The sequence below is a fragment of the Mus musculus genome, chromosome 6, assembly GCF_000001635.26.
Source record: "Mus musculus strain C57BL/6J chromosome 6, GRCm38.p6 C57BL/6J".
Classification (NCBI taxonomy): domain Eukaryota; kingdom Metazoa; phylum Chordata; class Mammalia; order Rodentia; family Muridae; genus Mus; species Mus musculus.
The window spans coordinates 54163562-54187039 of NC_000072.6; the positions used below are offsets into that span (position 1 = coordinate 54163562).

The following is a 23478-nucleotide window of genomic DNA, read 5'->3' on the forward strand; positions in this document are numbered from 1 at the left end:
AGCTCAGATTGTTCACATAATTGATTGGTTGGTTGGTTGGTTGGTTGGTTGGTTGGTTGGTTGGTTGGTTGGTTGATCTCACTGCCACTCACCTTCCCTCATTCCCCTCCTCTCACTCTCTAATCCAGCTTCACACCAACACTGCAATAATCTTTGTGGCTCACACACTGGGTCCTGCATCTTCCCTGTTTACTTCTTCCCTCCTTTCAGTGCAAAGAGTACTTAGCTCCTTCTTCTAACTCTTGGTTTTCTGAGTCCTCTTTACTTCTCTAAGTTTATCTCTAGCCACACTGGGGCCCCAATTTCCATATCAGCATCTGCCTTAGCTAGCAGGCTAGGCCACTTTGTCTCTTGTGTCTTGTCTGTCTTAGGCCATACCTTGGACTGTGTGTCATACCCCAGCAGCCTGTTTGTCCAGAAGGCAGTCCTTGTTGCTGTTGTGTTCTGTATGTAAGTGGCTGAGTGACCCTTCAAGCAGGTGCAGTGTGCTATGGTACCAGAAGCTAGCTGCCTTTTCTCATCCTTCTCTCTAGGACCTTCATCCTTGTGTTTAAATAATACTTGTCTGTGACTGTTATTGCAGGGCCCTGGACAGGGCTACTCAAGGTCAGAGGTGACTGGCCCAAGCAACCTCTGACAGAATGACCCAGTCTAGACCCACTCTCCAAAGTCTGGAAAATAGCACTCTAGCTGTCCTTCTCACACGAAATGTGCACTATGAGTTTGACTTTCATTAGTCAGGGCTTGACTTAATAACGGATGTATCCTAGCATATAGTAATCAGAAAATTTCAAATTCTACCATTTGTACCCAAGTCAGTGTGGGGCCTCCTAGCCTGGCTACAAAGCTATAGCTGAGATCCATGTCCCCTAGGAGAGGCATCTTCTCATTGTCCAACTGTAGGCTCTGTTCAATTACCGGGCCACCTACCTGAGTAAGACATCTTTGTCTAAGCTCATGAAAGAGACCCCGTAGGCTGAAAGTGACATAGACAGCAGAGAACAAGACCCTTGCTTTCACTGTGGTAGTCACTACTATACGGAGATAACTAAACAAAGACATATACATGTACACGGTCAAACATCCTCAAGAGAGCAAAGGCGCTGGGAAGAATGAGAGTGCATGATCTGGGAAGAGTGTCTAGAGGACTCCAGAAAGCTGGTCATGTGGCAGACACCATATGCATTAACTTGACGCATCCAAGGACCAAGAGAAAAGCCAATGTGACTGAGCTATAAGAGAAAAGAAGAGATGAGATGAGAAGGAAGCACCACAAGCAGTTCCCATAGAGCTTCCTACCCGTCTCTCCTGAGCGCTGGTGCAACCAAACCCCCTGGTAGTCATCAGTAAGCCCTTGCTGAATGGAAGGCTCTCAGTACAGCTCAGTGCAGCATCAGTGGCCCAAGCCAGAAGCTCCGTGTGGCCCCAGTGCCCTCTAGTGACCACAAACTCCAGCTCAGGGCTCTTGGTGACCTCTTCATCTCTGCATAGTTCATCTTCTGGCCCAGCCTAAAGATCTAGAAAATTCTGGTAACTTGCAGGGATTTGTCCTCACGAACTCTTCCCTGTAAGTAAAGCTCATTCCAGTAAACCCATGGAGGCAGACAGAGATCATTATAGAAAACTAGAAGCAGTCAAACTTCAGAGTTCTAGAGCTTCATCCCTACTGATACAGCTACAGAATAACCCCCAAACCTAAGGCTCGGGGACCATTGTGAGAGAGGAGGTGCAAAGATGACAAGAGCCAGAGGATCAGGGAATTTGCTGTGGGATTGGGTTTTCTAGGAATGACCAAAGCTAAACCCATAAAGCCTTACCAACAGGACGGTTTAAAACCCGATCAGAACAAGGACAACAACAATAGTCATGCTAAAGTGGATGATGGGACAAGCCCACGCGGCCTTCCGCCCACACAAAGAACTGTAGGCAACTGAGGAATGCTGGGAGCAGTAGTCTTCCCCGGGAAGCACATGGTCAGCCAGAAAACATACATCAAAGTAACATCACACACAGACTGAGCAGGCTATAGTTAGGAATATGTATTTATGTACACATATACATTTATATTTACATTTACATATGCATATACATAACAGCAATTAATAGAAGAGGCCATGAATTTGAAAGAGAGCAAGGAGTGCATGGGAGGATTTGGAGGGAGGAAGGAGAAAGGAAAAATAATGCAATTGTTTTATAATCTCAAAACGAGTTAAAAACAAACAAACAAAAAACACCTGTTGTGCTCCACAGATGATGCACACCAAAACCTTCATTTCCTACTCTAATTTTGTTTTCCAACCCATTTTCAAAGAGAAAGTGCAGAAGGCCCCATTTCTCAGGACAGTGCAGAGAACCTGTGCAGGTGAGAGGCATTCACAAGAAATCTCTGGAAGGTTTCTCATCTAACAGTTTGCAGCGGTTTATTGGGCCTGGCACCATTTAGCCGCTGTGGTCTGCTCAGCTTCACAGTGGCCTAACATGCATCTCAGACCTTCCGAAGCAGGGAGGCAGTCACACAGAAGCAGCACCCTACCCCTGTCACACACGCTGCAGTCACACAGAAGCAGCACCCTACCCCTGTCACACACACTGCAGTCACACAGAGGCAGCACCCCACTCCTGTCACACACACTGCAGTTACACAGAGGCAGCACCCTACCCCTGTCACACACACTGCAGTCACACAGAGGCAGCACCCCACTCCTGTCACAGACACACTGCAGTCACACAGAAGCAGCACCCCACTCTGTCACACACACTGCAGTCACACAGAGGCAGCACCCCACTCCTGTCACAGACACACTGCAGTCACACAGAGGCAGCACCCCACTCCTGTCACAGACACACTGCAGTCACACAGAGGCAGCACCCCACTCCTGTCACACACACTGCAATCACACAGAGGAGCTCCCCACTCCTGTCACACACATTGCAGTACACACAGAAGCAGCACCCCACTCCTGCCACAGACACTGCAGTCACACAGAAGCAACACCCCACTCCTGTCACACACACTGCAGTCACACAGAGGCAGCACCCCACTCCTGTCACACACACTGCAGTCACACAGAGGCAGCACCCCACTCCTGTCACACACACTGCAGTCACACAGAGGCAGCACCCTACCCCTGTCACACACACTGCAGTCACACAGAGGCAGCACCCCACTCCTGTCACAGACACACTGCAGCACAAACAGAGGCAGCACCCCACCCCTGTCACAGACACTGCAGTGCACACGGAAGCAGCACCCCACTCCTGTCACACACACTGCAGTAACACAGAGGCAGCACCCCACTCCTGTCACAGACACTGTAGTCACACAGAGGCAGCACCCCACTCCTGTTACTGTCTTTTGCTCTCAATCGGTCCCAACTCATTCTGGACCCATTAAGCTAATCACACTATAAACCCTGAAGTGCCTTCTCATTGTGTGGCTGCCCTGGAACTGACTGAGAAACCTGTTTTCACGCAATTTCTCTGGAAGAAGTCCCCTGCAGCCCATTTGCAAATGTGTGCATCGATAAATCAAAAGTGGCAGTGGAGGGCTGGCATTTGTGAGAAGGAGAATGGGGAGGTGGGAACCACACAACCCTCCTATTTCTGAGACAATCCCCTGATGCAATCACATAGCTTTATCTGAAACAGTCTCTGAGTAGGAAGGTCTCCTCCAGCTGCCTTATTAGGTCTTTCTCTGGACCAATGCTTCCAGGGCTCCTCATTTCCCAAGCCTGGCAGGAATGTTTCCTCCTCTCCTGTCACTCTCCACTGAGCCAAGGGATGGAAACCGGCTCTCCTGGATGTTTACAGGGTTCCTCTTCGGTTGTCACTTACCCAGGTAGAACACATGCCATCTTTCATTTGTCTTCATTAGCCAGTCCCCAAATTCCTTTCCACTTGCTCCTCTGTGCTTCCACCGTGATGGCTTATCCTGGAGCTGAAAGTCTTGGGATGCGCAGCGTTCCAGCTGCAGCTGACAGAACACCTGGATTTTCCCATCAGGTCACAGCCATGTTTTCAATAGAGCTTCCTGTGTCTCCATCTGGTGCTCTGCAAATAAGTCTTAGCTGTTTGGTCTTAGAGGCATCGCAGAATAAGATCCAGGTTGACACCAGCCTGTGGGGGTCTGGAGCTCACACACCAGCCTGTAAGGGTGTAGGGAGCTCAGCTTTCTTGCACATAGTTCTGAGGTTTCCAATGAACACAACCTTTTCTGTAAACAAAAGCTTTTTTGATACATAGACCTTTCACTCATCTGAGTTCCACTCCTTGAACGACGCAGGTTTAGTTAAAACATTGTTTCCATCAGCCAAAGGTTGAAAGAGCCAGAATGTCTTATTAGGAAATTGTACATAGATAAATGTTTTGCAAGTTAGGAAACTCATACACTGAGCCCAAGCTTCAGTTATATTAACAAAAAGAAACACATATGCATGTACACACACACACACACACACACACACACACACACACACACACACACACACACCCCTATGAAACAATGCCCAGAGCGACTGGATATGTTACCATTTAACTGTTGTCCCATCACATAGGAAGCTGGGGTAGGAGGAGTAATGGTTATAAGAGACTTTGCCTTAAAACAAAACAAGTAAGAAAAACAAAGAAATATAACATTAAAGTTCAAAAAACAAACTGTGAAATCATATATTAATATGTAGTTATATATTATATATCTTTACTATATATAATATAATATAATAAAAAATCTGTAGACTTTTATTATAACTATTCACAGCATAGGTTAAAAGATTCACATGAATAAATCTATTAATGGCACCTTTTTCCTGAGGTAAGAGACTTAAAATGACACATATTTAGGTGATTACACTTCCCATAATCAACAGTAAGTGCACATTTCTTCTAAGTTTAGTGAGCTCTCAGTACAAGTGTTAGTTTTGCTGTTCACTTCATCTACAAGTCTGGTGTCTTCCCACACATGCTAAGAGCCTTACTGTCCCCCAGGCTGCTTTACATACTGAAGTGCTTTCTCTGCGCTCATCCCAGAATTTGATTTCCCCAAAGACCATGATGACTGTGCCATCTTCGATGCCCAGGTTCTCAGCAGGTACACCTTCCTCAAGTCTTACTTGTACCCTTTGGTCCTCTTGACCCATTTTCCTTTCCTTCCCTTCCCTTCCCTTCCCTTCCCTTCCCTTTTCCCTTCCCTTTTCCCTTCCCTTTTCCCTTCCCTTTTCCCTTCCCTTTTCCCTTCCCTTTTCCCTTCCCTTTTCCCTTCCCTTTTCCTTTCCCCTTTCCCTTCCCTTTTCCCTTCCCTTTTCCCTTCCCTTCCCTTTTCCCTTCCCTTCCCTTTTCCCTTCCCTTTTCCCTTCCCTTCCCTTTTCCCTTCCCTTCCCTTTTCCCTTCCCTTCCCTTCCCTTTTCCCTTCCCTTCCCCCTCCCTTTTCCCTTCCCTTCCCTTCCCCCTCCCTTCCCCCTTCCCTTCCCCCTTCCCTTCCCCCTTCCCTTCCCCCTTTCCTCTTCCCCCTTTCCTCTTCCCCCTTTCTTCTTCCCCCTTTCCTCTTCCCCCTTTCCTCTTCCCCCTTTCTTCTTCCCCCTTTCTTCTTCCCCCTTCCCTTCCCCCTTCCCTTTCCCCTTCCCTTTCCCCTTCCCTTTCCCTCCTTCCCTTCCCTCCTTCCCTTCCCTCCTTCCCTTCCCCCCTTCCCTTCCTCCCTTCACTTCCCCTCTTCCCTCTTCCCTTTCCCTTTTTCCCTTTTCCCTTTTTCCCTTTTTCCCCTTTTTCCCTTTTTCCCCCTTTTCCCTTTTTTTCCCTTTTCCCCCCTTTTTCCCTTTTGGCCCTATTACCTGTTTTTTAAGATTTGGATAATTTTCTAAGCATCCATATATATTTTTCTACCTTTATCCCATTTAAGTGAGGAGATAGCTGTTTCCCAGCCTGTGTGGGATGATTGATTCATGCTTATGTCACAGAGTTTTTACAAGCTGGGCTGGGTAGCAGACATGGCTTTGTGCTCTCCTTCTGTCGAGCCTCCTTCCTCCTCATCAGCACCTATGCCCTGTGTGTTAAGGAAGAGCTGTTTCTGTTGGTTTTGTCATAGCAGGTTCTTTCTGAGGTGATGCTTTATGTAGGCAGTACATCAAAACAAAACAAAACAAAACAAAACAAAAAGAGCAGCAACAAAAAACCTAGCACACCTACAAACTTATTTCTCATTCCTTCTCATTTTTATACAAGCAATATGAACATAAACAGAGAATTACAAGATAGAGGTAAGCAATCAGAGAAAAAGTAGGATTACCCATTGAATACCAGGTATAATGGTGTTTTGTGTTTCTGGAAATAGGGATTTTTTCATTTGTTTGTTTGTTTGTTTATTCCTGATTGATAAATCTAGGTCCTGAAAACCAATGCTCACTTCTGCCTCTAACTGATTTTAACCTTGAGGAAGTCATTTAATGCTTCTGTGTCTCCTTTCACCCATTTGCCAAGTAATAAGGGAAAATTAAATGACCTTGAAGGCCCACTCCAGGCTTTTAAGGGAAAGCCGGACTACAGATGTAGCTAGGTTGGCAAAGTGCGCATTATCTAGCATATAGGAGGCCATGGGTTTGATTCCCCAACCCCACGGGAACCTAGAGTAGTAGTGGATATCTGTAATCCCAGCAGTCGCAGAAGGATCCAAAGTCCCAGGTCATGCTCGGCTTCATAACAGCTTCACGAGATTCCTGAGAACTTACCTGGGAAAGGAAGAAAAAAAATCCATTGAAACGTGTCAACTGATGTAAGAAGTGAACGCCATCATTGAGGAGTGCGGTAGACCATGGAAACACATTGGGTGCAGTCGGGGCAAATAGCTCTCTTGTTAGTGAGGTGGTGTTGAAGGCAACTAAAGATTTGTTATGACATATTAACATTACTATGTGCGCTGTCCCTTGACCGTGGCCTCTGAGCAGTGTACTGCAGTGGTTTGTGGAACATGTCTCAAAGGCCAGGTAATTATAGTCGTTCCACTGAAGCATGACAAATGGCCTCTCAATTTGAATTCTTTTATATGAAAGAAGAAACTTCCATGACAACAGCCCTGGCACTTAATTACAGGCTCCAGGTCTGAGAAAATGGAGACAGTCAGTGGCTGCTGTGGAGAGAAAGAAGACAATAGCTGTGAGCCACCTGGGAAGAATCCGGACAGGGTGACATCACAGTGACACCGTAATAGCAGCCCGCTGCACCAGGGGACTTTATGCAGAGCACAATTCTCTCTTGGGTACATCACATCATCACTGTGTTACTGAATCCCCATCAAACGCTAGGCCTTGGTACAGGAAGCAAAAAAGATGTCTCTGCTTCCTGCCACCAAAAGTACTTCTCTGAAGAAGGCCTTGTGCCTGAGAGATCATTTATAATTTCTTTTGAGATAGTGTCTGACTATATATCTAGCTCTGGCTGGCCTGGAACTCACTCTGCAGATCAGGTCAGTACGGAATGCCTAGATACTGTCAGCTGCCTCTGCCTCCCGAGTGCTGGGATTATAGGCATATATCACTTCTCCTGGCCTCATAAATGTATTCATTTATTTAACACGTTTTTGTTTTAGGTTTTGGGGTGACTGCTGAGCTCCCCGGAAGCTCACCAGTGTTTCTCTGCCATGTTTCTGAAGGCCTGATGTAAGCCAGACACCTTTCTAAAGTCTGGTGATGCCAAGTGAGACAATGCTCCTGCTTTAATGGAGTTTGACAAACAGTGGGGTGAGACCCAGTCATAAAAAAGCAATCAATAAACAATCTCTATGGTAATAAAAGCTATGAAGAAAATCAAGCTGTGTGATATGAGAGGGACTGGGTTAAGGGCAAGTCCCATAGGAGGTGACATTTGGGCTGAGCCCTACATGATGGGGCAAATGAGCCATGCCAAGACCTATTAGTGAGCATTTTATGACGATAGTCCACAGAGCAAAGGCGCAGACTCGGATAGGCATTATTTGTTCTAAGAACACAGAGGCCGGTGTTGCAGGGTGAGATGTGGGATTGGGAACTGTATGCAGTGGACTCAGAGGAGGAAGGCTTCACACAGAGTAGGGTCCTGCAGGCTGCAGTGAAAGCTATTCTGCACACACAGGGGGAAGATCTGGGTGGGTTCTGGTCAGGGGCTGTTGAGATTCAATTTCTTTGGGAAGTTTTCTTCATCTCTGAGCTGCTTTGACATCAGGAAGCAAGCGCAAAGGAAAAATGTTTACCAAGCAAGCCGGGAAGCCTGAGTGGAAGTTAACAGGGAGGCTGTGCCTGCTGAAATGCCATACTAAGCTGTTCTCAGGACAGGCCTGACATGGACAGTGAGGTTGTCTAATACAAACTGACATGAGAACATCTTAGCAGATTTAAGCCACGCCCAGGACTGTGTCCACACAAGGGAGCTCCTTCCTCTGCCTCTGAACTTCCCTTCGGTCTACAGAAAGTAGTGCTTGGGTACTGAACAGTCTTGACCACATCTAGCCTGGGGGTTGTACTTACCTCATAGTATAATCTGTCTTAAAATGGTACAATGTTACAGGTAGGTAGTTTTTGTCTATAATGTCTGAGGTAGCGTCTCAGAGATTTGATTTCTATATAATATATGTATCTGTATGTGTTCCTGTGTATGTGTGAATGCTCAAATATATGTATGCACTTGCCTGTACTGTTTTTTTTAAATTAATCTTTGAAAAGTATGTTTGGAGATAATATCACATTTGAGCCTATAGGACCTGCCTTTTCTGGTGAAGAGGTGTGTGTGGGATGAGTGGTTTAAGGATTTTATTGTAAACTCAGCCAGTTGATTTATTTGATTTAAAAAGTATTTTATAAACATTCATGCTAGTATTTGACATTGATCTGTGGTACAAATAGGGTGGCGTGAACCCGCTCTTTAGGCTAATAGCTTATTATTATGAGACACTCTTCTCTCACTTTACTTGGTGTTAGAAGTTAATGCCAGAGGGCTAGGCAGGAAGCGCAGAGGTTTAGGGCACTGGTTACTTTTGCAGAGGTCCTGGGTTCAATTCCCAGCATCATCTGGTGGCTCACAATCATCAAACAGGGGGGTAGACATTCTCTCCTGACCTCCGTAGGTATGGGACCATAGGGGATGCACATACATGCATGCAGGCGAAACATTCACAAGCATAAAATAAATAAATATGAAACAGGCTTTTAAAGAGTTGATGTCAGTGTTTGTCTTGTTATGAGACAAACTGTACTCCCCTGGACCCCAGTTTCTAAAGTCTACACAGTGACCTTTGAGCCCCGAGAGGTGATGGACCAAAGGAAAAAGATATTCATTGTAAAAATAATAGTGACTCTTTCACCTGACACTTGCAATTGCTGGGCGGCTCTGGAAATATTCTAAGTCGGGTGCTGGAGTTAATTCAAAGAACTGAAGAGATCCCGATAGCACCAGTAGTGTCTCCACTGTCAGGCCCAGGGCTTTAGGGGTGTCGTGGCTTTGGCGGCACAACTCCCCACATCTAAGATTGTATGCTTGCCACTTTGCATCCTGCTCTCAAGTATTAATAAATGGACCAAAGATCTGGCTGGACGCTGTGCGATGAATGGTGTGTTTCTTCTGCCAAGTTGAATAAATTCATTTGAAAGAATCATTGGAGAGTACAGTCAAGTTAATTACTTAATTTTTTTTTTAATTTACTGGACTCTGAAAACTGTTAAATGTTTATTCTGTCATAGAAGTGCTCCGAAGAGACTGTTGATGCGTCCACAAGTGGTCTTTGCACATTCCGCCTCTATGCCTGAAACTATTCTTTTCTTGAGTGGAGAGGCCCCTGGGGCTGGATATGAGTCTAGCTGACAGGCTGTCCCTCCTCCAGGGAAGACATGGGCTGGCAGGTTGACATGCAATCTAATGTGATCTCTCTCTCTCTCTCTTCATTCTAGATGCTGAGGAATACCAGCCTCCAATATGGAAATCATACTGTGAGTACCAACACTGTGAAAATCTCTTTAACTGCCTGCCTTCTTGAAGGGCCCTTGCTGGGGGTGTAGGGCACAGGAGCAGTCTCACAAGCAGCGCCCCCTGCCCAATTCCAAGTCTTCCCTTCACTGAGGAGAGAGTTAGCTCTGTCAGTCTCTGTCAGAGAGGGCTTAACTTTGCACTTGTCCCCCTGACCGAAACCTCCAACAACCACTGACCCTTGTGACCCATTTTAGGAATGTTCCAGAAGAGAGGGGGACCTTCAGTCTGAGGGCATATTTTCATTTTTTTGTGCATTTAGTCACCAAGGGCGAATGTATTGACTTCTGTGAATTATGTTCTTCGCTCGTCACCCCAGGGCTGTAATAGCATTTGACATGAACTGCTGAAAAATGAACCCACAGTGTTCACTGGGGGTGACTTGTGAAAAGCATAGATCATGTCTGAGCATCGGCCACCAAGCAGCTCCTGTCAGAGAGGCGGGTGATGGCAATTACTTCCAACTCTCTGTCTCCTTGGCATCATGCACCTGACCCAGGTAATTGCAGCACTCGGGAGGCAGAGGCAGGCGGATTTCTGAGTTCAAGGCCAGCCTGGTCTACAGAGTGAGTTCCAGGACAGCCAGGGCTATACAGAGAAACCCTGTCTCAAAAAAACCAAAAAAGAAAAAAAGAAGGAAGAACTATAGCAGGATGGAGCCCATCATGGCTGAAGCAGGTGCTCCTCTAGGCTCCCTGCTAGGTAGCAATCATAAGTGCTGAGTCACTGTTGATGCCTTGCTGCTGCCGTCCACTGAGGACCAGCCCTGAGCTTTGAGCTGCTGATGCTCAAGTTCTCAGCACACCCCTGATGGACAGGCACCACTGCTGTCTCTGCCTCTCTGTAAGGAAACCACAGCTTATCAAGGGCAGAGGCTTCTCCAGGAGGGGCTGGTGGCATTCAGACATAAGGTCCAGGTGTCCAGAGGCCAGCCAATGCTTAGCCTACAAGTCCTCAAGACTCCTTTTCTACTTGTTTAAAAAGGTAAACTGAGCACGGTAGCATATATCTGTAATCCCAGCACCCTGGAGGTAGAGGCAGGTGGATTCCTTTTGAGTTTGAGGCCAGTCTTGTTTACACAGCGAGTTCTAGAACAGCCAGGTTTGCATGTAGATCCTGTTTCAAAAATTAAAAGTTTTCCATGTGTCTGTCTGCTGATCACTGTAGTCATTTGTCATGTAATGGTACCTCCACCAAAAATGGACTGGACCTATGACATCATATACCATCAGCGTGGGCTTGTAGCACGTGTGCCTGCTTGACTGCACCATCTAGGTTTATGCAAGTATATCCTGATGGTTGTATGAGCACACATCACCTAACAAACATTTCTCAGTATGTATTCCTATCATAAGTTGATTAGAGAGTATATTATATTAGACATACACATGTGCACTTATTTGTTCTAATAATATAGAGGCACATAAAACTGAAATTAAGGGACTGAGGAAATGCCTCAGCCAGCACACTGCTTACTTCACAAGCATAAGAACTTGAATTCAGTACCTATGTAAAGCACTGTTGCTCATGACTCTAATCCTAGCACCAGGGTGGAGACAGAAGGATTCCTAGAGCCTGCTGGCCAGCCAGTCTAGCCTAATCAGTGAACTCCAGATTCACTTAAGAGACTCTGTCTCAAAAAAAAAAAGAAAGAGAGAAAGGAAGAAAGAAAGAAAGGAAGAAAGAGGAAAAGGAAAGAAGAAGAAGAGGAGGAAGAAGAAAAGGAAGAGAAAGAAGAAAAAGCTGTAAAATGATCAAGGAAGAAAGTTGTCATTGACCTCTGGCCTCTATACATATGTACACACACACACACACACACACACACACACACACACCCATACACATAAACCCTATGTTAATCTGAGAGTATGAATTTTCCATAATACACAAAACAGCCCCTGCCTCATAGCGCAGCCACCTCCCCTTTCTGACATGTGCTTTCTGTCAGCTTGTAAGACATGTGCCTCTCATGTTTAAAAATTTAAAAACATGCTGGCCACTGAGGCCTTTGTCACTTTGTTTTGTCTAATGGATTTCATTGCCCTTGGCACTCTCCAGCTTTCTTCTCCTCACAGATAGATAGCTCTCATCTCTGTGTGCAGCACACGCAGGAGCACCTCATTCTTTATTACATGAGTCTGTTCTCCCATCTGTGAAGTTAGGGGCTGTGTGCGTCTCTAAGGACCCTTTCCAATCTAGGGCTCTACTTTCCCATCTTCGATTTTAAAAGACAGTGCTAATGACTTAGTAATTGGATGTTTTTGTTTGTTTGTTTCCTAATGGAGTGTGAAGTACTCTGACAGTAAATCAACAAACTATCCCTAGATGCTGGGTGCTCCTTGCTTTACTGGGCATCGCACACTGCCGTGCGTGCATTAACAGCCCAATAAATATTTGTTGAGCGAATGCCACTACTGGGAGCTTAACTGAAATACAAGCCATTGGCTCAAATTCCTCTCCTCTTTTTCTAAATGACCTTGGGCCACCTAATTTATTTCTTAAAAGCACTTTTATGTCCTAAGGAAGCTTGGGAGTGCATTGCTAACTATATGTCCACAATATCAATTTTACCAGTCTATTAGGTTGAAATTCTACTTTTACATCTAAAATCGTAAAACCTTACTTGCAGAAGGAGATAGTTTAAGCTATTTAATACAAACCTAGTGGTGTATACAAAGTTCTTTATTACATCAGACTAATAGGCATTTGTTATTGAGAGCCCCCAAGTGAATGAATTTATAAAAATGTAGGGCATATAATAATACACAGGACATCTAAGCCACATTGAACAAAGACATACAGAACAGCACTAAAATGAGATTCGTGGTCAGTGTGGATCCGGGCATCCTTGGTAGGTGTTGGTCCCCTTGTGAACTACTTCATGTTTTGTGCTTCTCAGGCTCACGCTGCACCATCAGACTCTCAGCATCTGCATCATTGAAGCAACCATCACCATGTCTGGTATTTCTAATGATTAAGACTAAAGACCAACAGTGAAGATAATGTGGTCCCCATCTACCTACAGTGTGCAGGCTAGTGAGGGACAAGACACAAACGAAAAGTTGATCTTGGTTCTCAGTGAAAACCAAGTGTTTTTTTCTGCTTTGCCATTGCTCCCACCTGTTGGCTGCTGCTGAGAGGCGTCAGACCCAGTTTTTGATGTTATTCCTAACAAAAACTTAGTCTATGCCTGAAGACGGGCTTGAAGAAATTCATCTTTGTTTTATCGCTAATTGTTATTATAAAGCCCAACCAACTCCATTTTTTGAAGAAACTCCATTTTGTGCAAGACCAGGGGCTAAACTGCAGTTCGGGGAAGAAAATCACAGAGTCGTCCTAAGCAGGCGTCCTATGGCAGCCCACCACCTTAGCGACAGCCAGTCAGGCTACAGTAGCAGGGTGAAGATGCACATAAATAACCTGCGACATCTGGCAGGGATAACTCAGCCATCCTGCTTGTCAGGTGCTTCTGTCCTTGTGTTCGGCTCCTGCAGATTACACCAGAAATGCAGGTTTTTTTTGTTTTGTTTTGTTTTTTTTAACAGATCTTGCCTGAGTTTATTTGTAAGAACAGCATAGGACACTGGTCATCTGCAAATAGTGTGTGGGTGGGTGTGTCACAGCAGTCGTCTGTCTTCACACTGGCAGGAGCCTTTTCTATGGGGCCTTCACAGGGGCCTGGGCACCTTTGGGAGCCTGAGCACCTTTGGGAGCCTAGGCTGGAGCTGAAGCCTGGGCCTTAGCTGGAGCTTTGGCCTCTGCCTTGGTTTGGACCTTGGGCTTCGGTTGGCAGAGCCTCTGACCCTTGGCCATGTAGCTTCGAATCTGCTTCCCAAGCTTAGGGTGAGCGGTGAAAGCCAGCCGCTTGAGTTTGGGGCCTTTTGGCATCTTGGGCTTGATGGCCTGAGGCTTCACCAGGGCCTTGATGGCCTCTGCGCATGCGCGCACTCACTGCCTTTGCATTGTTGGCCTGCATCTCCTTCAGGCCTTTCTTGTTGTGCTTCTTGGCAAAACGCATGTTTCTCAGGAACTTGGGGTCAACCCCCTTAAGAGATTCGTATCTTTGCGACCGGGGTTTCTTGATGCCATTTCTGTGCCATTTGCGGGACTGGTTGTGTGTGGTGTGGTTCTTGGACTTGGCCATGTCTGCACGGTAACCCGCGGCTCCCGCAGCCGAAATGCAGTTTTTAACATACTAACTTGCTGACCTGTACAGAAATTCCCTCAGTTTTTCTGTAACCACAATAAAACCCTGAAGCCCTCTATACTAAAGTGTCTGCTGCGTGACAGTGAGAGGTTGAGAGACCTTGCTGGAGAGCTCATAAGAAGGACCTTACGTGTTTTACAGCACAGTTGACTCCTCGGTGGGTTTTGGGTACCTGCAACTTGGGCGTAACATAGTGTTCTTGATTGCAAGTTAATAGAATATTCCAGTCAGTGGTCACATAGACCAGAGGCTCTGGATTCGGGCATGTTTGGACATGACCCTTTCCACTCCCCTGGCCTTTTAAATTACTATTATTGTTGTTGTTGTTATTATTATTATTATTATTATTATTATTATTTGGATGATACTTTTCTTCAACTGGACTTTAACAAGTTCTTCCCATGTCATTTCTAGACAGACCCAATACCCCCAAGGGTATTGGCACTGCTTTCAGAAACATCAGGCAAAGAGACCACCCATTTATTAGTGCTTCGAGAAAACCATCAGAATGACATTTCAGCCCTCCTTGACTTCATTTTCCCATTCCTGACTTCATCTCTGTGGTCAAGGGGTTGGTAACTGCTAACTTTCCCTGACTGATCAGCATCAACTTTGGAATCAATCCTGCCTAAAACATGATCAGAAAATGTAGAGAAACACGGGAAGGGGGAAGAAGCTCACGGGTGCTAGGGAGGTAGCCATGAACAGCAGGCGTGCACATTGGGCAGTAAGGATCTTTAGAAATCTTCTTTTCCAGTGGTGTATGGATGGCGTCCCTGCATTCAGTCATTCATGCACCTAGTGCATATTAAGGGCCTGTCTGAAGCCAGAGAGTGCACTAGGAGCTGTTGGGCCATAAGGATACATAAGACCAAGACTTGACTGGAGAAAGCCCAATGTCACATGATGGCCCCAAATTTCTGCTCTCTCTCCATTTCCCTGTGGGATTAGAAGCTCTTGTTATCCTCTTAGAAACAAACACTATCACTTCCTTAGCTATGTCCTTGGGAGGCTCTTATCCCTAAACACCATACATCTGGAGCTCAACTACTAAAACCAACCCCCACCCCCACCCCACCCCACCCCACCCCATCCCACCCCCACCCCCGCAAAACCACAGGCAAAGTCACTGAGGAAGTGTTGGAGTTAATGGCCTAAAAGAATTGCCACTTTTGAATTCACTTAAAAACAACAAGGAAGCCACATTTGAATATTAAGTCAGAAGTGTGTGAAATGTGAGCCTGGAGCTGACAGGTTCAAAAGCCAACCGTTATGGGACTAGTCTGATTTTCTTTAGTAAGAGACCAAAAGCAACCATGCAGTTGATGCTGGAATGACAGCTCTCCCAGGAGCCCTCCTCCAGTGGGAGGTCAGGTACTCAGAGCTTGTGCTGATTATTCTAAACAGGAGCTTGGGACCTCACACCCTTGATCTGTAGAACTGCCAAAGTCAAATCACCTGACGGGAATAGGATAGTAGTTATTCTTTGATCCTATCCCAATCTGTGAGTCATAAAAGTAGCCTGTGTGCAATTTGTCAAACCCCATAGATCCTGCTTATGTACACAGATACCTGGCTCCCTGCTTTGGGGCCCCACACACCTTGTCTTTGGGTTACCATGGTGCCATTGGCCAAGCAGTGAATTTTAAGATAATATTTTATTAGCAAGGCAAAGCCTTCACATGGTAGCTAGAGGTGAGGTTGGAACCAGGAAGTCATCTATAGTACCAGTAACCTGCTGCTCATAGCTGGGGGACATGGCAGTAGCCAGGCTGATACTGCTTATTCATTATGTACTGGCCAGAGGCAGTACTTTTAGAAGGGAGTGGACTGCAGAGCCCAATCTAGAGGGCTAGGATCCACCCATCTCAGTCCTAAGTCCTGTTTTTGAGTGGCTTCAGCACTCTGCTTGCATGACCTTTCCCATATTGCCCACAGGAACATGTTGACTTATCCCTATGTTGACAAGGTGAGTCAACTTTTGTTATGCAAGAATAAAATATTAGCTTTCTCAATCCTTAGACTCCAAGGGGAGCAAGGTGTCCCTTCTCTACCTCCACAAACCTCAGGGACCTCCACCACTGCCAAACAGGTTGACCCAGTGGGAGAACTCTCTCCTGTGCTGGAAAAGGCCCCTGGCTAGGGAGGGCCTCCAGTATGCATGGGACATTGCTGTAGAAGCAGATGCTACCGTGTCACTCCTCTGCTTGTGGAACCACCTTAAGAGTGGCATTCATTCGTGCATTTTGCTTGTGAAGTATGTTTGTTGAGTTAAATCAGGAAGTGAGACTTTCAGACGTTGTGACATATTTTATACCTCAAATGCGCCTTGGAGAATTATTCCCGTGGGTGTTTGATTAGCTAACCCTTTAAATGGTGTACAGGACCCTACTGAAAGCTAAGGTAGGAAGCTTCCTGGCTTTTGATTGGCTCTCATGTCAGCATCCGGAGAGATAGACACATGACCCAAGTGGTCCACTGGCTTCCCTTCCATTTTGGCAAACTCTGCTGCTCAGAGAGCATAGAGCAAGCCTCAGGAGTCTGAAGACCTTTTGGCTGAGAAAAGGCCACTAGCTAATGATGTCTGTCATGTCACTTCCAGGAGTGGAAGTGGCTGCCTGGCTTATTGTGCTTCAGAAGCCTTTCCCACTTCCTCTTCCAAACCATCCCTTAAGCTTCTGTTCCCAGTGTGTGGCTGGTGAGCCTGCATTTCTCTATGCCCAAGTGACAACTGCCCCAGAGGGTGAGTTTACGGGATCTGGGCTGCTGACATCAAGCACACTGTCCAGAAGTGCACCATGCCTGCATCCTTCTGTTCCATCAACAGCATCTCAGCTCCTTCTCATCCAGAATCCGCTTTGCCTCATTCCCTCATCTTACACACTCTCACAATCTCTGCTGTGTGTGAATAAACCACTGTCTTCCCTTCTCCCTGCTTCCCAGTGTCCCCTGCCTGGTCTCCCCTTTGGTGAGGTCAAGACAGTACCTCTGCCCTGGATGCGCTCAAGGATCTTCTGGAAATGTCTAGGAAAACAGATTTTGAAGACTCCTTCCAGATTCATGGAGTGGATTGTGCCCAGGATAGAGACTAGGAATCTATATTTTGTGACAGCTTCCAGTAAATTCTAATGGGATCAGACCCACGTGGGACTTTTCTAGCAACTGTGCTAGAAAGCCATTGACTTTGGGCCTGGACATCCAGATTTGAAACTTGATTTGGTCCTATTGTTGGTGTGACTTTCAGTGTCTTCAAAATGAGCTCTAACTTTGTTAGCACAAGTGAGTAAACCCTTGAGGGAAGAGTCAATGAGAACATGCTAGAATGTCTGATTTACAGCAAGCTCCAAGCAATGCCAGTGCCCTTGTTTGCTTTCTGTTGCTGTGATAAACACCATGACCAGAAGCAACTTGAGGAGGAAAGGATTTCTTTAGCTTAGAGTCATACTCTATCACTGAGGAAGTTGGGGTTGGGAACTCAAGGCAGGAATCTAGAGGCAGAACTAAAGCAGAGGCCATAGAGGAATGCTGCTTACTAGCTTGCTCTCCATGGCTCCCTGACCTGCTTTCTTTTACACCCCAAGACCACCTGCCCAAGGGTAGTACCAGTGGGCTGGGTCCTCCCATATCAATCATTAATCAACAACAACTAAGAAATATCCCCCAAAATGTTCATCATCCCTAGCAATTAGGGAAATGCAAATCAAAGCAACTTGGAGATTTTGTTTTACTCCAGCAAGAATGGCAAGATCAACAAGACAGCAGACGACAGATGAGGGGAAGCAGATCCTTCACTCATTGATGGTGGGATGGCACACATGTCCAGTCACTCTGGAAATCAGTGTGGAGAAGTCTCAAAGGGCCAAAATTGAATCTATCATGTGACCCAGAAATACCACTCTTTGGTATGTGCCAAGAGGGCTGGATGACTTATACCACAGATGGCTGTTCAGCCATGTTCGTGGTTGTTATATTCACAATAGCAAATAGGAGAAACCTAAATGTCCTATAACCAGTACAATTATAACCAGTACAATTAACGGATAGAAAATGAAAGTGTGGTACATGGACTCTATGGAGTATTATTCAGCCATAAAAAGTGAAACCCTGAACTTTGCAAGTAAACTAGAATAGATCATGTTGAAAATAGAATAGAATAAAAACTAGAATAGATCATATTGAGTGATGTAACTTAGATCCAGAAAGATAAGGATCTCTCTTATCTGAAGCTTCTAGTTAAATCTTCAGATGTGAGTACATAGCTTGGAGTAACTGCAGAAACCAGGAAAATAAAAAGGGACCATTACAGGGTCAGAGCAACAGAGAGGGGAGTAACAGGGTACAAGTGATGTGAACAGGAAAATGGGAAAATGGGAGGCTGTACTTAGGAAAGGAGGGGGATAAATGCAGAAGGAAGTGAAAAAATAAGCCATAAGGAATCATGCTATTAACTATCTACTTAAAATATATTTATAATACATGCAGCTTTATGTGTAAATAGATAATATATTGTTTAAATGAATTGTTCCCATCTGGACTGACAATGCTCCATCCAAGGTCCATAGACTAGCAACAGCAACAAAAATAATACCAGGCACGAGAAGCCCTCTTTTGGGCTGTTCATGGTTGTCCAAGAGACATTAACACATTATAGACTGTTGCTGCTGTACTTGCTTGCCCTTCAGAGGTGGAAAGTAAGTCCTTATTGCTGAAGATGCCATCCACTTTGGACATAGAACACAGAGACCCCTGAGCTGGAACTGACCCAAAGCCTCCTTGAGGACTAGAAGGCAAGGTGTCATGCAAGTTTCCAGAGGGAAATAACCAATGATTCTACCCAGCTATGACACCTATGGACCACAGCAATGGCCCGCCAGCAAGGCACAGTAGCCCTAAAGGGTCAGTGCTGGCATGCATAACTTGGTGGTAGCCAATAGCATTATAGCATCCTAATTGGACTTAAGACATGCTCAACAAGAGGGAAGTCAGGCCTGGTGCTGGAAACCTAGCCAACTACCCAGGGAAGTCATGGATCTTGGATTAGAACTTTCAACTGTCTTCACTTTACTAAATCAGCAAAACCCTTAACTACCATCTAAACATCTGTCCTTATACCCACATATGAATGGAATCCTCACCCCTCATCAAACAAACCTCTCTTTGTAACAAAGAGACTGTTGCAGAACACTACAACTAATCTAAATGCTGAACTGCGGAGCACAGTCCCAACTGATACAATTACAACTCTTATTCCTAAGGCTCAGGGATCATTGTAGAAGAAGGGTGAAAGAAAGGTCTGAAAAGCCAGAGGAACAGGGGATTTGCTGTGAGTTCGTGTCTAGTCGGGATGTCAGAGATATAGCCATAAAGTTTGACCAACATGACTGCCCAAACACAAACTGACGAAGCACAAGAGACATGCAGATGAGAGACAGCTTAAGAGGCCCTAGTCCCCCACAAAGAGCTACAGGCAGCTAAAGAATGCTGAGAGCAGGAGAGATAGCCTTCCCCAGGGAAGAGCACACCAATTGATTCTCCAGTATCAAATGGTCAGCTCTGAAAGCATATATACAAGTAACATTATACAGTGTGTATATATATATATACATACATACACACACACACACACACACACACACACACACACGTGTGTATAATAGCAGTTAATAAAAGAGACTATGAACTTGAAAGAGGGCAAAGGAGGTGTGACTATGGAAGGGTTTAAAGGGAGAAATGATGTAATTATATTGCAATCCCCAAAATAAAAGAAACTAGTTTTCAAAAGAGAAGAAACTGCCCCTAGTCTTGCCCATGGGCCAATCTGGCACAGACATTTTCTCAAATGAGACTCCCTGTCCTTCCACTCTTTTGTCTGTACCTATAGCTACCCACACCTGAGTCCCTCAAAGAGAGACACATGCCCCTTTGCCCTGACAACCAAGGAAAGCCAAATGGCTTCCCCTTGTGCCAGTCCTTGAAGCTCTTGTCCGGTGTGGATGTGTGACTGTAACATGACTTCCTCAGATTCATCTTGAAGGCACTGCTATCCCTTCATCAAGTTCTCTCTGTTTTTAGTGCTGGTGGCATTGAAACCCACAGAGCCATGTGGCTGGCCTTGTGATCCCACACTGTAGTCAGGACAGAGAGTATACAAGAAATAAAATCTTGGTTTTGGTCTATGAATGGTTTTCATGGTAGAGAGGGCTGTGGGGAAGCCAAGCAGCAGGAGGGAGCAGAGCGGGGGGTGTTCTGCATGGGCACAGCTGCCAAGGCTTTTCAGAGACAACCAAGACTGAGGCAGAGACCCGAATGGATGCACTCAGCAAAAAGCCACACAGATGAAGGGAGTACAAAGGGCCTGAGGCGCAGGAACAAGTAAACCAGGCCTCTGAAATCAAGACCATCATTCAGCCGAGTGTCCTCTCGCTGATAATAAACGTCTCTGCTGTCTGTCCTCATCAGTAAAGCAAGAATGTAAGTGACACCGAGTTGGGTTTTCTGAAGACACAGAGGTGTTGTCCGGAGTCACTGGCAGGCTAATCTTAGTAAGCCCTTCCTTTCTCTGTGCCTGCATCCCATTCGCCCTCTCAGCCTCTGCATAAATGCTGACAGTGGTGCCTGGCACTTAGCAGATGCTCATGCATTTGCTGATGTGACTTGCAAAGGAGCATTTAGCTCAGACTTCTCTAGTCTTGTGACAGGCGCGCCTCCTTAGACTCCTCCGTCACAGAAGGTATTCACAGAGCTGTCCCCACAAGTCCCCGGAGAACTGTTGGCTTCAGGGAGCACTGACAATGAGGAGAGAGGTGAGAGGGGAGGTTTTCTGCGACTCCACTTGGGTGTAAACCTCTGAGAGTTTTACACAGGCTTTATAGAGAATAGCCTTTGTAGTACACTACCCTCTCTGACAGCCTCATCCTGCTATGAGCCAGCCCAGGAATAAGTATCCTACTGGTACAGGATGAGCAAAGGAACTTCCTGTGTAGCTTCCCTGGGACCTTGAGGATGGCAAGAATCCGTGTTTCTCTGTCAATGGCTAGCTTGTCCTCATGTCCCCCTTCTGCAAGCATTCTTACCGACTCTCAGAACCTTTCTCTTATTTTTTGAATAAGTGATATCTATGTGTGGTTCCCAAATCAAGGCACCAGAAAGATATTCATGCAGAGCTCTATCTTGCTGCTGTCCTTTCTCTCTTTTCATTTCTCAGAGGCAATTGCTTTCATTACTTCCTTGTTCCTGCCAGAGCTTATTTATAAAGACATAAGCAAGAATGAATACAAACAGACTATTTCTTTTATCCTTTTTTTACAATGGAACTGTATGGTGTGTGTGTGTGTGTGTGTGTGTGTGTGTGTGTGTGTGTGTGTGTGTGTGTATGTGTGTGTGTGTGTTTAGATACAGCAGTCATCTGCTTTGCGGGACATTGGTTCCAGGCCTTCTGCAAACGCCAAAGCGGAAGCTTGGCTCCAGTTGTTACTATAAATTCATGTAGTATTTGCACGTGAAACATACACAGCCTCCTATGGATGTCAGATTACCCTAGATGACTTTCAGTGCCAAATGCAGTGAAATGCAATGTGAAATACAATGTAAACAATAGGTTCCCAAGTGTTTGGGGAGCACTGATGAGAAAGAGCAATACAATCTTGGTATGGGCACAGTTTGTTTCCAAATGTCTTTGGTGAGCATTTAATTGAATCTGCAGGTGAGAAAGCCCTGAGTACTGGGGTCTGGCTGAGTGCTGTATCCCCCTTGTCCTGTTTTGAACCATACTATATAAGCAAAAGGCCTGTAAGGTTAAAGCCCAAACAAAAGATTATAAGACACACACACAAATATCTCCAGTACCACTGAGTTCACTTTGTGTCAGCCATCTATGGCGTGGCACAATGTCTGCCTCTTAACTGGGGTTTGTATATCCAGTGAGACTCCATTGTACAAAACTAATTTTTGTTTTGCCAGTGGCTTTCCATTGAAGATGGCTTTTGGGTTAGGAATGGGGTGCTGAGATCTCATCTGCCTGAGACCTGTGCAGACCCTGTGCATATAGCCTCAGTATCTATGAGTTATATATGTGCTTCGGTCCTATTGTGTCCAGAAGGCCTTTATTCCCCAGTGTCTTACATCTCTACTGGTTCTTCTATGTGTTCTACCTCCGCTTCCACAGATTTCCCTGAACCCTGAGAGCACAGGTTTAAGGGAGTCTGAGTGATCCAATGGCCCTCTTCACGCTGTCCACTGCAGGGAGAAGGGTCTCTGATGATGGCTGAGCAAGACATTGACCTATGAATATAGAAGGATGTTATTGGGAGTCATTATATTGCTACTTTCCATAAACAGAACAGTAGTAATTGGTTTTTCCCCTAGGTCCCTGACCTATCAAGTCTCAGCTTCTTTGGCACCAAAACAATGCTGGATATGTGTTTCATTTATTTCATTGAGTGGGCTTAACTCCGATCAGGTAGTGGTTGGTTACTCCCACAACTTTTGTGCCCCTGTTGCACCAGCATATGATGCAGTCAGGTCCCCATCACAGATCCAAGAGTTTGTACCTGGGTTGCTGTTTACCTTTCTTTGGTAGCATGCACAGTAACTTCCAGTACCACTGACACTAGTTAGTGGGGGTGACGGCACTAGGTAGTCATTAGCATAAGTCATTTGTGCTCAGGGAGTTATGTAGGGATTATCTTCAGCAAGAGGGCCCTATGATCATTTGTAAAGAACAACCAATGAATAACTTTAGCAATAGTCTAAGTTATTTGGGGGGTTTCCAGGGGGACCCTTTGTTGAACAACTCAATTAGATGTAAGCTATTCCACCAGAGGTTTCATTTGTGGGAAGAGATGTCCAGTTAGAGCTTTGTCGCCCTGATATTTGGTGATTCCATTTAGAGTTCTTTCATATATGTGTATATTTTAGGAAGCTTCTACTGGGGTAAGGTTTCCATGAGACCCCCTCCGCTGGCCTTACGCTTGGCTGTCCTCTCTTATCCCCTCCTATCCTTCTCCTCTTCCCTCTTTGACCCTCCAATCCAGTCTCCCCAACCCTCATCCATCCATAGCTACCTATATATCTCCCCTTCCTAAGGAGAGTCTTCCGTTCCCTCCCAGTTCCTTACTATTCACCACTGTATTTATACAGACTGTAGCCTGCTTTTCAAAGACTTAACAGCTAACTCCGACATGTAAGAGAATACATACTATTTTTATCTTTAAGAGTCTAGATTACCTTGTTGAAGATGACTTCTTTCCTAGCTCCATCCCTTTACCTTCAAATTTCATGATTTTGTTTGTTTG

At 45.5% G+C, this 23478-nt stretch overlaps 1 protein-coding gene and 1 pseudogene across 1 annotated transcript in view; one reads left to right on the forward strand and one right to left on the reverse strand.

The window, feature by feature from the left end:
* Chn2 (chimerin 2) overlaps positions 1-23478 on the forward strand; it is a 261881-nt gene that overhangs the window by 123630 nt on the left and 114773 nt on the right. The window contains exon 2 of the mRNA NM_001163640.1: positions 9903-9941. Coding sequence (NP_001157112.1) covers positions 9903-9941 — 39 coding nt within the window. The remainder of the gene's footprint in view (positions 1-9902; positions 9942-23478) is intronic.
* On the reverse strand, positions 13636-14156 carry Gm15526 (annotated as a pseudogene).